Source organism: Bactrocera tryoni, chromosome 3 (genome assembly GCF_016617805.1).
Source record: "Bactrocera tryoni isolate S06 chromosome 3, CSIRO_BtryS06_freeze2, whole genome shotgun sequence".
Taxonomy (NCBI): domain Eukaryota; kingdom Metazoa; phylum Arthropoda; class Insecta; order Diptera; family Tephritidae; genus Bactrocera; species Bactrocera tryoni.
This window is the reverse complement of record NC_052501.1, coordinates 80744514-80761460: the sequence shown is the minus strand read 5'-3', so window position 1 is coordinate 80761460 and position 16947 is coordinate 80744514. Positions and strand designations below refer to the sequence as shown.

Sequence of the window (16947 nt, the reverse complement as noted above, 5' to 3'; positions counted from 1 at the left end):
AAATCGTAAATTGATTTATAATTAAAAGTTTAATAAATTTTTCTTTTTTATTTTAATTTTTATTTTTTAGAATTAATTTATTTTTATTTATTTTAATTTAATTTTTAATTTTTTTAATTAATTTAAACTAAATTTTTTAAGTGATAGCTTTTTAATTAATAATTAAAGTAAAAATTAAAAATTTAAATTAATTTAAAAATAAAATTTCAGTAATTTTTTTTAATTTTTAATTTGATTATTCATTTAAATTAAAGTAATTTTTTTTTAAATTAATAATTAAAAAGTATTTTAATTCATAAATTATAAATAAGATTTTAATAAATTTTTAATTTTTTTTAATTAATTTAAAAATACATTTTTTGAATTTTATTTTTTTAAATTAGCAATATTTTTTTCGACTGCTACTTTAATATTAATTTATTTTTCCACCCACCCTAATATATGTATATGTATAACGTCGATTTTTTTATTACTCCTCAACCCTAACCTCACGCACAAGCCACACTTTGCTTTCCATCGGCATTTGCCGTTTCAGTAAACTGTCGTACAGTGTTTTTGCTTTTTGTTGGGTTTTCTCCGAAGCCTCACTAAAAAATTTAATTTTGAATTGTTATGTATACTAGTTGACACTATTATATTCTTTTAGAAAAAAAAAGTTAATCCCAATATTGAAATATTAATATTTGACTAAGTAGTCGCAAAAGTAGTGTCACCCTTTTTTATTACGCAAATATTGAAGCGTAAATAGCTTTGAAAAACACGCAAGTTTTTCAATACAGTTTTCAATTCGTTTTAAGCTAATTTTTATGTTTCAAAAACAATTTCTGTAGGACTTAAAATGTACAATTTAATAAAAAAATTTCAATAATTTTCCACCTCACCCCGCATTTAGTTTGTATAAATGTTCATAGTAATAGTATTTTAAAATCTTGTATAGTGTTTATTTAATTTTCATGAACATTCGTTTTTCGTTACAATTGTTTTGTGATGTATTTTGTACGTGGAAGTTTTTCCTATGAAAAAAGAACGAAATCCCTAACGAAATTGTGTTTGTTGTATTTTTTGTGTATGACCCTTGCTTGTTGGTCTGGCAGTTTTGGTTTGAAATCGTTACTTGTCGTTTGTTTTATAAGCTGTTCTGAGATATTAGTATGTGTACATAGTATATTGTTCGAAATTACTGTTATTGCACTTTTCAGAAATCTTCGCATTTGCACTGTTTCACACGCTTATTTTTTAATTTATATTTTTTGCTTCAAAAAATTTTATTTTGCTTTTTTTTTTGAAGAATGTGGTGTAAAAATTTAAAATATTTTTATTGGGACGGATTTTTTGGGTAAAGGGTCAAGTGAAATGCAAAAAAAATTAAAAATAAATAAAACTTGTACAAATATCATACACAACACAAAAAATTATAACAAAATAAAAAAATAACCTAAAATGATATGAAGTAAATAAAATCGGAAAAATTGAGGGAATTTTTGAATTTAATACAGAAAACTATATAAATAGAGAATATTAATATTTAAAACTGAAACTAAAAACTATGAAAATAGAGAAAATTTAAATTACAAAAATGGAAAAACTGAATACTTAAAACAGAAACTGAAAACTCAATATTCAAAACAGAAACTACAAACTACGAAAATAGAAAACCTTATATGTAAAACCGAAATGAATAACTAAATACTATAAAAGAAAAAGCTAATATTTAAAATTAAAACTAAGTAATATAAAAATAAAAAACTGAATATTTAAAACAGAAACTGAAAATTAAACATTCAAAACAGAAACTAAAAACTATGAAAATAGAAAAACTTAATATGTAAAGCAGAATCCAAAAACTATAAAAAGGATAAGGTTATATTTAAAACTGAAACCAAAAACTACAAAAATAGAAAAACTGAATACTTAAAACAGAAACTGAAAAGTATAAAAATAGAGAAAGTTCATATTTAAAACAGAAACAGAAACTAAAAACTATAAAAAAAAGTGAATATGCAAAACTAAAACAGAAAACTGTATAATTTCAAATAAACGGCGTATTTTTTAAATATTTTTTAAGTAATTTAATAATAATAGAAGTATTAATTTCACGCTTCTTAGAAATTTTAATACGATTCATTAATATATCAATATTATAACGTCAGCTAACATCGATTGATTGCTAAAGCCAACACTTAACACATTTGGTGTTAGCGACTAAACCATGCTTAGAAATGTCATTAACGCACAATATTGCCTTAACAAACACACACACATGTCATATAAAAACACATAAATTTTACTGAAAATATTAATGTTTATATTACTAAGCTATTTCATGTAGTGAACATTTAACAAAAATCAAAAATTTTTTAAGAGATTTATTGGATATAAATGCTAGACGTAGACAATTTTGAGAATTATAGCAAAAACTAATTCGGCAGGAAATTTCGAAACGCCGCGCATAAACGTGATGTAAAAAAGCTGCGAAAAAGCTTTCGTAAGCTTTTTGGAGTTGGTTTAAGGCTTGTAGGGCGCTACGTTTGCTGGAAAACGCTAAGAGTCACACCGCAAATAATACGAGAAGCACGAAGAAATGTCTAAAATAGTTACATAAGCATTTTTATTGTAATTTTAAGTATAAATTAACAGTTGTTGTTCGTAATTTTGGAATTGTTTGTAATAAGTACGACTGTAGAGCTTTTTAGTTTTTAAGAATGCATAATATTTATGACTAAAGGTTGATAAATGTAGATTTAGAATACAATAAATAGTTGGAGATGATTTTCAAAGGAATTAAAAAAAAAAAATTTATTAAAAAATATTTTTATTAGAAAAATCATTTATTCAAAAAAATTATTTTTATTAAAAAAAAATTTTGTTAAAATTTAAAATAGTTTTATTATTTTTTATTAAAAAATTATTATTTTTATAAAAAAATATTTTTATTATAAAAAAATAAAATTAAAAATATATTTTTAAAAATGTTTTTACTATAAAAATTATTTAAAATATATTTTTAATAAAAAAATTATTTAAATTATATATTTTTATTAAAAAAAAATATTTAAAAAAAGATTTATTTAAAACACTATTTTATTATATTAAAATTTATTAAAAATATATTTATTATATTAAAATTTTTTAAAAATATATTTATTTTATTAAAATTTATTAAAAATATATATTTTTATATAAAAACACAAATTTTATCAAAAAATATATTTAAAATTTATTAAAAAAAATACTTTTTAAACAAATTATCGTTCGCAAAATAGACTTACTGTTAAGATTATTATTACAATATAATTTAAAACTACTATTAAAATTGCATTAAAATTATTTATTTTACTATTAAAGAACTAGTTATCGAAGCATGTACTTTCCGAAACAAGTTCGTCTGGAATCGTTGCTACGTTTGCAAGTTCGTGTGTGATTCAAAGGCTCAACAAAAAAAAAGAAAGATAAACTAAACGAAATAACAGCACCTAACTAAGAAACAATAAGAAACAAAAAAGGATTAAGTAAAGAAATTGAAAAACCATTGTTTGCACTCTTGAACAGCCTTTGGCTTTTATACTTATTACTGCTCTTAAGCAAATTTTGTTTTCATTGCCTTTGTTACAGTTGAAAAATATGACTTACCAAATCAGTTTGTAAAATTTGCTATTCATTTATTTTTCATTTTATAATTTATTTAAGAAAAATGTATGACTTGCTTTAAAAAAAAATCTTAAGCTGTTGTTTATGAAAGAAAGAGAATGTGAAGTTTTGTCTAGATTTAGAAGACAGCGTTGTATTTTCGGATCTTGATTTTTATACCCTGAAAAGGGTATATTAGGTTTGCCACGATGTTTGTAATATCCACTAGAAACGTCGGAGACCCTATAAAGTGTGTATATCAATGATCGTTTTTTCAGATTTCTTAAACTGCGCCTTAAAAACCGTTGTCTGGAAACCTCTTTTAAGCCCAAAGTTGGTCAGAATGAGCCGTAGAACATTTTCCTCATTTGCGATTTTATAGACCAAAGTCATGCGAGTATCCGTCTATTTGTCTATATACGACATAGTCGCTCAGTTTTTTGATAACGACCTGAAATTTTGCTAGCGTCTTTACGCGCCAAAGCTCATTTGTCGGGATGGTCGATATCGCACCAATATAGCATATAGCTGCCATACAAACTGAACAATCGGAATAAAGTGTCTGTATGGGAAACTATTTCAATTGACGAGCTATCTACACGAAATTTCTTATTGATTATTTTCTAAGTCAAAAGAGCAATTTCCGAAGAAATAGTTCAAATCGGATCAATATAGCTTATATCTGCTATATAAATTAAAGGCTTAAAAACTAGTGTATCGGTGGAATTCAGCATTAAATCTGTAGAAATATTAATTTATCAGGATTTAATGGGAAATAATAACAAAAAAAAATCGAAATTCCATAAGGAAACACCGTTAATTTAAATATGTTTTAAAAAATATATCATTTATGCACCTTTTTATTTATGTTAGTAAATGCTTGTCTTCAAAGGAGATTGGGTTTTAACAAATTTTTAGCTGATATTTACTCAATATAATAATAGTAATTTGGCATAATTTTTTATTGAAACTGTGCCCGAGAAACTTTATTGCAATAAAATGTAAAAAATGACTCACCTTTTATAGCTCTTTGAGGGGAAAATTAATTATATTAATATTTTCTTATGTTATAATAGTATTAATTTCATGTAATTTATTTTTTCCAACTATTTTTTAACAGAACTATACTCTTTGAATGTTATTGCAATAGAAAGGAAAACAATCAAAAATATTAAATATTTCATTAATTTATTTTAAAAATATAGATATTAATCGCGATTTAGAGGCAAAATGCTATGATATACCTATAATATATATATATACTATTTACTTATAATAATATTTATTTCATATAATTTTATTTTTTTCGATATGATTTTGTAAGCAAACACTATATTTGCTAAAAAACTTTATTGCATAAAATGTAAAAAATTACATAAAATATTTTCCAAAATAAACTACGTTTTAGAGGCAAAAATTAAAATTAGTTATTTCTAAAATTTTTCCTTAAAAATATTACAATAGCTATAATTCACATTTTAGAGGGGAAAAGTAATTAATAATGCATTAACAATAACAATAAAATTATTTACCAATAGTAATATTAATTTGATGTTATTAATTTTTTCCAACTATTTGTTTTAATGACACATTTATCTATATAAGCCATTTACTAATAATAATAATAATTTCACATAATTTATTTTTTGTAAGCAAACCTTTTATTTATTCTGTAAACTTTTTTGCTTTAAACTGTCAGAAATTAACTGTAAAAATTAAAACAATATTCTTAAAAACAATTTATACAAAATTTTTTAAATAATATCGTAAAACAAAAAATATTTTTAATAATTAAAAAATAATTAAAAACTATGTTGAAGTATTTAAAATTTTTTGATTTATTTTTAAGTATTAATAATAAAAATAATATTCTATAAATTTTTTTTTAATAAAAAAAAATAAATTTTTTTTTTATGTAATTTTTAAAAATTTTTTAAGAATATTTTTTTTAAATTATTTCAATATAATTTTTAATTATTTCTATATAATTTTTTTTAAATGTTGCTCTTTTTTTAATATTATTTTTAAAATATTTTGTTTGTATAAATTTAAATTTTTTTTTTATAAAATTAATTGCAAAAGTAATCACTTTTTAGCGTCAAAAATTAATTAATAATATTTTTAAGTTTTATTGTTGTAAAGATTTTTCTGAAAAACTGTGAGCGGCTTAGCAGTTCCAGAACAACTTACTTTGTAGCCTTTTTATTTTACCGAAAAATATATAAAAAATGCATTGTTTATGTTTGATATTTTTATAATTAAATGAAAGAAAAATAGAACAAACACAATTTTGTTAAAAACTACTAACATTAGTGTTAAAGAAATATAGCAAAATATTCTATATATACATAAATGTACTTCACTATAACAATTGGTGTTAGTTGAAAAACCGTAGTCAATGTTTGTATGCATTAATTTCACGAAATAACTGTAAATATGATTTTTGTAAACTAAATTATGTAACTGAAAAAATACTATATACTATCTTGACATGTGCGCCTGTCTGACAAACTACTGCCTGCTCCCCTTTCAACTAGTGTAAATATAATATCCGGTTATTAGCTTACATAGCAGTATTATATAAGAAGTATATACATATGTATGTATACGAAAATTGCTGTAAATTTATTTGTCATTCACATTTTTCTTTTCTTTTATTTCCCCACTTTTGTGCGCTTCCCCCCCGCCACGCGTTTGTTTCTGTGTGTGTGTGTGTCCAACACGTTTTACGCAATGTTAACACGAAAAAAATAAATAAATTTAAATTTTGAATAAAAAAATCTTTGGCAAATCTTGTATAAATAACAACAACGAATGCCAAACAATAAATAATTAATAACAAAATAAAATCAAAATAAAACGCCTGCAACGGCAAACCATTACGTCACATAACGCCACAGCTTGGCGGTCACCGGCACCTCCTGGCGGCGCATAACCTCCGTCGAGGCGTTTCGGCGCCGTCCAAATCATGAAATAACACAAGCGCAACAACAACAACAAACTGCTGAACATTTACAGGTGCATAACTATCGAAATAAAAATGGCAGTGCCAACAACAAAGCGTCGACGAATCGCAGCTCCATAATTACAGTGGAAAACTTGGAAACGGACGATGAGCAGCATTGGAAGCGCGGCGATGCACCGCTTTCCGCAACGACGACAATGACAACATTACATATTTAAGGCGGCGAATACGAGTATCAGAAGGTTGTGGAAATAAGGTGGAACAAGTGTAGCGGCGCAAGCCAACAGTGAAACCAACAACGAACCATATATATTATAGTTATAGCTAGAAGAAGACCTAAAAAAATGTGTTGAAATATTTTTTTAATAATTTTTTATACTTTTTCTTTCTAAAATGTTAAAGCTATCAGCAGTTACTTACCAAATAGTCGAAAAAAGCAAAATGTTGCCAATATATGTATGTATATGCAAATGTTGTTAGCGTGTAATTTTTAATATTTGTGATTAGCTAAATGTATACCAAATAGTTGTAGGTAATTATACCCAAAATTTGTGCGTGAAAGTTGTGTAGCATTGTAAATGTACTTAAAAAATAGTTTACTGTTTGATATTGCTAACAAAAAGTAATAAAAAAATAATAATAATGAATAAAAGCAAAAAAGAGCTGTAAGTCGATAAGTTATACTAACTTTGATATTAAAAAAAAATATTGCTAAATAAAAATAAAAATTGTAAAACATTTTATTAATATTTTAAAATAAACTTTTTTTTATATACAACACAAACACATACATATGTACCTATAAAAAGCATACGTTTATTTCGAAGTTGAAAACTAACGGCAGTCACTGTACGTTGTTTTTGTAAACTGCGCTTAAAATAAAGCAAAATATAAAAAAGTCGCTTGAAAAGCTCTTTTTTATTTTATAATCAATTTATATAACATATTACATAATCATTACATTTCTTATACAACAACTACATTTTTAACGCAATCAAAATACAGTTGTCTGAACAAATCTGCTCTGATGCCGTCCTAGCTCTAATAAACTAACGCAGATAATAAAAAAAAATTAAAATAAACACAAAATAAAATCAATAAAATAAATTTCGCTCATTTCCTTAATTAATTTTTTATGATTTTTTTTTTGTTTTTTTTTTAATTCAGATTTATTCAGACTCCTAAGAAAAGTCATAAATCGTGTAATTTTTATTTCTATTTATGGTATTCGATTTAAATAAATTATAAATTTAATATCTATTTTTGCTAATTCAAAAAAAAAAAAAAAAAATTGCTAACTAAAAATAAATATAATAAAATAATATAATAGACTAAAAAATTTTTTTTAAATAAATGGAAATTCGAAATGCACATGGAAATAAATATTTTTTCTAAACCGAAAATGTCGTAAAAATTTTGTTTTTTTTAATTCAGATTTCTGATAAATTTTTGTATTAAAATCGGTTATAATTTTATTTTATCGAAATTGATTATATTTTTGCAATTTTTATTTTCATTTATGGAATTATTTTTAATAAAATTTTAAACTTTTTTTTATTTCATAAAAATTCGAAACAAATTTTTATAAGTTTTTTTTTATCGAAATTGATTATATTTTTGCAATTTTTATTTTCATTTATGGAATTATTTTTAATGAAATTTCAAACTTTTTTTATTTCATAAAAATTCGAAAAAATTTTTTACAAATCAATATTCAACATAAGTTTTCAAACAAAAATTTTGTAAATTTAAATTGTTTTGTAAACATCGGATTTCTAATAAATTTTTATATTAAAATCGAATATAATTTTTTTATATTAAAATCGGTTAAAATTTTATTTTAAATATAAACCGCCTTGTTTTTTTTTTATTTATGGAATTATTATTAATAAAATTTCAAATTTATTTTTTATTTATTGCTCATTCGAAAACAATATTTACAAATTTTCAGTTTTCTAAGAATATTAAAAAAAAATGTTTTGTAAATATCCGATTTTTATTTAATTTCAACAACTAATAAACTTGAGTACTGAAATCGTTGATAAATCTTTAAAGAAAAAATTATAAATCAACTTATAAAAAAATATGTTATTCCACTAGATAGCATGTTATAAGATTTATAAACTACTTTACTTTATATGGTTTATAATTTTTATTTCTCTATAGTTCATAGTTTTTTTTATCTCATTTTAAATATTATTATTTTATCTTTATTTTAAATAATTTTAATAATTTTATTTAATTTCTTTATTTTTAAATAATTTTAATAATTTTTTTATTATTCATATAATTTTAAAATATTTTTTATTGATAGTTTTCTAAAATAAAATTTAGATTTTTTTCGTAAAGTTTTCTAATATTTTGTTATAAATTTTTCGAAAAAAATTTAATATTTTTTATTTTTTGTATAATTTTTAAGTTGTTTAGAGATACAATTTAAAATATTTTCTTAATTTATATAACTTTTCTCTCTTAATTTATTTTCCATCAACTAAAAATTGTTTTCATGAAATTTAAAACTTATTTTATAAATATAAAAATGAAAATAATAGTTTTTTAAAATAAAATTAAATGGTTTTTAAATATTTGTCGTTTTTTCATTGAATTTAAAATTTTTTCATACAAATTTTAAAAACTTTTTTTAATTTTTTTAAAATAAAGTTGTTTTATATACTGTTTTAAAACTTTTCGGAATGAAAATAAGATTTTTCTTCATATAAATTTTAAATATCTTATTTAAGTTTCTTTTAAAATAAGTTATTATTTAAAAATTTTTTTTTTTTTTTTAATTTTTAAATATTTTATTTTTAAGTTTTTTAGAAGTGAAAATTATTAGTTTTTTTTTACATAATTTTTAAATGTTTTGGAAATAAAATATTTAAATATTTTCTATAATAAAATATAATATTTAGATTATATAAATATTTTATTCTAAGTTTTTATATGCAAGTTCATATTTAGTGGGTAATTTTTAATATAATTATTAAAAGTATTGTCATTTAAAATTTTATATGCAACCTCATATTTACGGGAAAATGTATGCCAATTTTTTTTAGTATATATATAAAATTAAATATAAATATATATGATTATTTTTAAAGCTTGGATTTAACGTATATTTTCAAAAATATTTTTTAGTATTATATTACATAAACAGAACTGTTCCAAATATTAGCAAAATACTGTTAAATACACAAATTCTCAAACACACGCCATATATCTTCTTTACTGGCGTAGACAGCGCTTATAGGCGACATGTCATATAAAGCTCAGTGTTTTTTACAGAAATATTTCTCAATAAAAAAGCAATGAAAGCTGTATACAGTATAAAAAAATTATAAAAATTATAAAAAATAAAATGAAATTAAAATATTAAGAAAATAAAAAAAAATAAGAAAATTAGGAGAAATTGTAATAAAAATTCTGTACTATCAACGAAATATCATTTTTAATATACATACATATACATATACTTACATATACATATACTTACTTGTAGTTACAAAACCGTTCCACATGCAAATACATGCATACTTACAAATAAATATTGCACACATATAAACACATACATACAAGTTGATTATATACCAGTAATTACCATCTAAACATAACTGTGATAGTTAAATATTAGATTGTAGCAGGACTCATTACAAAAACAAATCTGAACATTTTTATATGTTAGCAATACCAAAATATTTGGAATAAATCTAGAAATTGCCGTCATGGCGGATTTACTTGATTAAATATATGCATATATACATATATATATATATATATATATAAACAAGAAATATATATATATAATAGTATAAATATCCAAATATTACAATTTTAATAAAAAGTGCTCAATTTTCCAATGATATATGTACGCATGTAATTTATACAATAACGGTACACAAAATGTCTCCCAATCAAATCTGTTTTGACTATGTTAAGAATTTCTTTGGTTATAACCTTGAAAAATTACTTTAGAAAATGTAAAAATAATTGAAAAATCCAAAAAACTTGAAAATATGCTTACCTGTCTTCATTTTGTTCTTAAAAAAAATGTTTTCATAAATATTATAATCAGTACAATGTTATTAAAATTCGTTTTATTTTAAAGTTTTACCCTTGAAAATTTTGTGTCTGTAACCCAACGCACTTTCACACAAAAATAAATTTATAAAAAGTTAAAATATGACGCATTTTTATAGCAATATTTTTAAGTAACTTAAGTTTGTCCAGACAACTTCGTTTATTCAGCGAAAACTTTTCAAGACTCGAAGTTGTCTTTTGATTAAAAAAAATCAAATTTGAAGTTTTAAACAACAAAGTTTAAGTAACTGACTAGAATTGTTTCAGAAACTTAAATACCTACCTTTGCTTAAGTCGACTTAAACTGTAATAATATATGTAATATATGTATGTATATTTTTTTAATATTATTTATGTGTTAACAAATATTTATACAAATATTTTATAACAAATATTTTTTACTGCCTCATAGCTGCGCGCAATCTGTAAAAAAATCATTAAACTTTACAAGTTATTAAATAATTTAATAAAATATGTACATATATTCGTATATATGGTAGGGTGGGTAAAGAAAATCAAATTTTTTTTTCATATATATTTTTTTAATATTTTTTAGTATAGTTTAGTTTATATATTTTTATTTTTGTTATGTATTATTTAATTTTTTTATATATCTTTGAATTTTTTAATAATTTTTAAACTTTTTTTTTAAATTTTTATATATTTTTTTAATTTTTATTATATTTTTGAAAAATGTTTATATATACATATATTTTTTTCTGGATTTTTTTTTGATTTTTTTTTATATTTTTCTATATTTGTAATATTTATATATACATACATACATATATTTTATTTATTTTGTTTTTTTTTTTAATTTTGTTCATTCACGTTGGACGATGAATATCTTCTAAACGCTTAAATTAAACGAAAAATTATCCTGACCATTTATGTAGAGCAGTCAATTTTCTACAAAACTTTGGCTTTTGCAATTAAAAATGTTGTTCTTTAATACTATATAAAGTTCCAAGGAAAAAAAATTGACCTTAAATCAAACTTAAGCCGTTAATAACTTTTAAACGGTGAGGTTCACAATAAAATCACACAAGCCCATTTTGTAGAGCATTCAATTTCCAACAAAAACTATTCGAATTGATAATTAGAAAAAATTAGAAAACGGCAAAGCGCAGTAACCAGAACGGCCCCGAATTTTTTATTCGGCCAAGGATTGTCACCTCGTTAGAACTCTGCCGTTGTTTGAGCAACAACAGTTACAATTAAGAGCTCTTTGTTGGGAAGATTTTCTTAGTGGTGTCAAGAATTTATTTATCAGAATACCAAACGAAAAAATATTCGTTTTTTTAACCCACCCTAATATATGTATATACATAAATGTATTATTGACTAAATATTGAACAACTAACAAATGGGAATATACAAAAAAGTCAGAAGGTTGTGCAGAAACGCAAATAGTGTAGATATGTCTATATAAATGTTAGGTGTTGAAACAAATAAAAAAAAAAAATTATGAAAAGTTTTTAATAAGAAAAATTAAAGAAAATTAATTGATTAAATGTAAAAAAAAATATTAAATGTTAAAAAAAAAACAAAAAAATAAAAAAAAAATATTAAAAGTTTATAAGGAGAAAATAATTAAAAAAATATAAATTTTTTCATTTTTATTTTTAATATTGTTTTATTTTTTAAGGAAAAATAATTATTTATTTTCTTATTAAGAAAAATATTTTTTATTTTGTTTTGAAGAAAAGTAATCTATCTTTCTATTAAAAAAAAAATATTAAAAGTTTATAAAGGAGAAAAAAATTAAATTTTATTTTCTTTTAAAATATAAAAATATTTCTTTTAAAAAATATATTTTTCTTAAAAGAAAATAAAATTAAATTTTTTTCACCTTATAAACTTCTAAACGTTTTTAATAAGAAAAATTAAAAAAAAAAAATTAATTATTAAATGTCTTACAAGAAAAAAGGTATTAAATGTTAAAAAAAAAACAAAAAATATTAAAAGTTTAAACGGAAAAAAATTAAAAAAAAAATATGAATTTTTTGGTTTTATTTTTAATATTTTTTTTATTTTTTGCTTTGAGGTATATAATTGCCTTAGTTAATTATGCATTATTCAATTTAAACCAGTGAAAAAATATGTACATCAAAATCAACAAAACATACTTAATGAAACTAAAAAATATATACAACTTACTCCAGTTACTCGCAACGAAAATGAATCCTTAAATGAAAAGCAAATATTTACGATAAATACTTATACATAATTGTTATATTAACATTTATACTTTTTTTCATTGCGCAAATATTTCTATATGTACTTTGTCTCTCTGTGGCAAAATGGTAAAACAGCATATGTCGACTTACATTAATGGCAACCATTCAGACTATTATGCTCAAAATTTGCGAGACTCTACGCTGAATTATCTCTACAATAAGAATAAATTCTTTAATAAATAAATTATTAAAAAAACAATAAAAATATCTAAAGAACAGTAGTCGAAGTCGATTAAGAATCGATTCTTGACATTCGAAAAATCGATTATTTTACGAGAAAACTCGATTCTCGAGTAGAATCGGAATCGAGTTTACCATCCCTACTGGCAGCCATCGCGTGCACATATAATAACCTCCGCACAATAACCACCACCAAAAAAATGATTTTTTTTCCATGTAATTTATACGGGAAACAGAAAATTTGAAACAGGCACCTCTTAATATTAATATTAAGAGCTCATCTTTTGAGTGACTTTTTTTCACATTTTTGAAGGTTTTTACTCTGTATTTCAGTTGAAAAAAAAGCTTGCCTCAGAATGATACACCCTAATATGTACACATAGCGATTTTTTGTTTTCGATATTTGTTTTTTCATCACATTTTCTTCGAACATTTTTAAAACAAATATACACACACATACATATGTACATACATATATGCATATTGCATGAGCCATGCGAGCGGCCACTTGCATATTTACTATGCTTCTAATTAAAGGCAATCAATTCTAATCAAGTCTTCTCAGCTGTTGTCAGCTGCATATACACCTACATACATACATACATACATTTATACATATGTATATTACTAACTGTAAGTTGTGCTCATAAAATATATACAAATATTGTGTGCACTCGGCAAAATATACAAAAATAGCTTCCTACATTTACAAAGTTGGTAATTTGTGTCATAGAGTTATGATTACATACATTAGATCTAGCTCTAAGTACGACTTATTTCACTTACTTACTACTATATACAAAGAAAAATTATATATTTTATACGAATCTATGCTTAAGCTGTCTCATGCAATCCATTTTGTACTAATGGTGAAGTGTTAGTCGAAGTAAGGGGGCACAATAGACCGAAGGTGCAAGCCTCCTCTATTTATCTTAGTCGAAGTAAGCTAATGAGTTTTTCTAGTTTCACGTTAAATGTACTTAAGTGAAAAAATGTACTTAAAAAGCATTAATGTACCTAAATGAGTTTTTTTATGAAAGATATACATACATATGTATGTGTTTACAGACAGACATACTATATTATATAATGTATTTTTTTAATTAAAACTAAGTTCTTAATTATTGTATCGAAATGTGTACCTCACTACTTAATGAATTAACAATATTCTTATAAGCAGATGTGTTTTATGTTTATATAATTACATATAAAAACAAATGTTAATGAATATTAATTTTCTAAAATAGTATTTAATATTGATTAAATGTTAATAAATTTGTTTCGCTATGGAATGTGTGAAAACAAATACATGTGTGTGTATTTTTATAGAAAGGATAAGGCAGCAAGAAAATATTTGCATTCTGAAGTTTTTGAATAAAAAAATTAAAATTGATTATAAGAAATAAATTTAAAAAAAATGTAAAAATGTACAAAATATATTTTAAATGAAAAAAGGTATAAAAAATGTATAAAAACAGATAAAAAATCAGTAAAAAAATAAAAAATAAAAAAAAATAAATAAATAAAAATAAAAAGTATAATTAAATAATTTTAAATGAAAATAAACCAAATTATTGATGTTTAATAATGAAAAAATAAAGAGTAAAAATCAATAAAAATTAAAAAAAAAAAACAACAAATAGTTAGGTGTATACTTAAAAAAAATATGTTATATATAAATAAGAAAAAATAATTAAAAATTAAGCATATAATAAAAGTATATAATAAATTATTTTTAAATACAAATTTACAAAATCATTGAAAAGTAAAAAAAATAGTTGAACATAAAATTGTTGAAATTATGAAAATAAATGAAGAAACATCATAAAAACCAGTAGAAAATAAAAAAATTAAAATAAAATAAAAACAATTAAAGTATATAAATATATAACTTTAAATGAAAAAAGCAAAATAACTGAATACTAAAAGAATAAAAAAATAAATAAATAATTAAATTAACCTAAAAATTTATTTTTAAGTGCCAAACGATATAAAAAAATAGAAAAAGGAAGTAAACTTAAAATAATTAAATAAATAAACAAAAAATAATGTATATAATCAAATCAATTTAAATAAAAATGTACAGAATCAGTGAAAATGAAACAAAAAATTTAATAAATAAATAAAAATAACATAAAATACAATTTTAAGTAAAAAATAAATCATAAAAATAAAAAATTATTAAAAATATAAAACATAAACAAAATATAATATAATTTTAAATTATAAAAATTTGGAAAATATACGGAATCGATGAAAGTTGGAAAATATGGGTCTGATTTGGCCACAAGAACACAAATGAAATGCAAAAAAGATTTCTACAAAAACAAACTTTAATCCAAAAAATGTTTCACCTATTTTTGGTGAGGGAGAAACTGAAATTTAACATGCAACAGTCAAAAATCGTGTCGACCGGTGTAATGCACGACCTTGCAATATAGCAAATCGAATAATATTTACTTATATAACGTTTTTTTTCATATTTTTATGCAATTTTTACTTTAATGCTGCACTGTATATATATTTTTTTTGTTGTTAGAAAAGTAATATGTCTGCAAATAATTTGTGTCCGTTGAAAAAAAATATTATGAATATTGTAAAACATATTTTCATATCACTTTTTGACCAAAAATATTTCTTTTAATTTCGTTTACTTTTCACAACTCGCAACTTTATTTTGTCGCACAGTGTAAGACACTGAATAAAGCGATTAGAACCAATCAAAATAAAAGCTCTTACTTATATTTGCATTTCTATTGTTTTATTTACTTTGTATAGCTTAGTACTGCATTGTAAATAGTTTTTGTTTGTCTTTATAGACGCATGTTTTTTCGCTTAAATATTTCCCAATCTATGATACAAATTTTTGATAAAATTTCTCAAACTATTTTATTAAATTTTAAACCAATGTTTATTATATGAAAACATAATTTTAAGAACTGCTATAATTTTTATATTCGAAAATTGTTAAATTTTGTTTGTAAAAAAATTTAAAATTACCCACTGTAAATTTTTCTAAGCGAAATGCATCTATCCAATTTTTTTTATTGTTGTCTTGTAAATTTTTTTGTTTTAAAAATTTAAATTTTTTTAAATCATAAATATTTTATGAAACAAATATTTTATTAAAAATTATTTATATAAAAAGAATGTTTAAAAATTGAATGAAATGTTTATAATTAAATAAACCATATAAAAAATAAAAAATTTTAAATTAAATATATTTAACAAAATTGAAATAAAAATTTTTACGATGAAAAATATTTTATTTTATTTTTTAATTTATTTTATTTATTTTACATTTACTTTTTGCTTTTTTAATGTATTTAAATTTATTAAAAATATTTTGATTTTTATAATATTATTTTTTAATTTTTATTTTTTTAATTTTTTAAATTTTTATTTTTTAATTTTTAATTTTTTAATTTTTTATTTGTTTTTAATTTTTTATTTTTTTTACATATTTGATTTCTTTTAATTTTTTAATTTTTAAATTTTTCACTGACAACGTATTAAAAAATAGTGTTTTAAGTCCAAGAAAATTGTACCTATTTTATTGTCTTTGCCATTACTTAAATATTTTAAATTAAAATGACAACATTTTTTTTATAAAAAATATATCATCTTTACACATATGTATTTTTAAATAATTTTATGCAAGCATGCTTTGCATTAAAAAATATTAAGAAAGTTATATTTTTGAATGCTCTCGAAATGATTTGACGATTTTTGACGTTTTTAGCATGCTTTACATTTTTAATTTTTCTTGTTGTTATTGCTACTGTTTATATTTAAAAACATGTATTTTTTGTTTTCAAATCTCCACCAACAAAAAAACAAATAACACTTAAATAACCA

At 21.5% G+C, this 16947-nt stretch overlaps 1 protein-coding gene across 8 annotated transcripts in view; it reads left to right on the top strand.

The window, feature by feature from the left end:
• Positions 1 to 16947, top strand: part of LOC120771821 (probable phospholipid-transporting ATPase IA) — a 132537-nt gene that overhangs the window by 102609 nt on the left and 12981 nt on the right. For 4 of the 8 annotated variants that reach the window (XM_040100046.1, XM_040100040.1, XM_040100045.1 and 1 more), the window contains one exon: positions 6528 to 7630. The exons of 3 other annotated variants lie outside the window; for them this stretch is intronic. In XM_040100046.1, coding sequence (XP_039955980.1) covers positions 6528 to 6810 — 283 coding nt within the window. In that variant the 3' untranslated portion in view covers positions 6811 to 7630. Of the gene's footprint in view, positions 1 to 2429; positions 2744 to 6527; positions 7631 to 16947 lie in introns of those variants that run through there. One more of the 8 variants, XM_040100042.1, reaches the window with a different exon arrangement.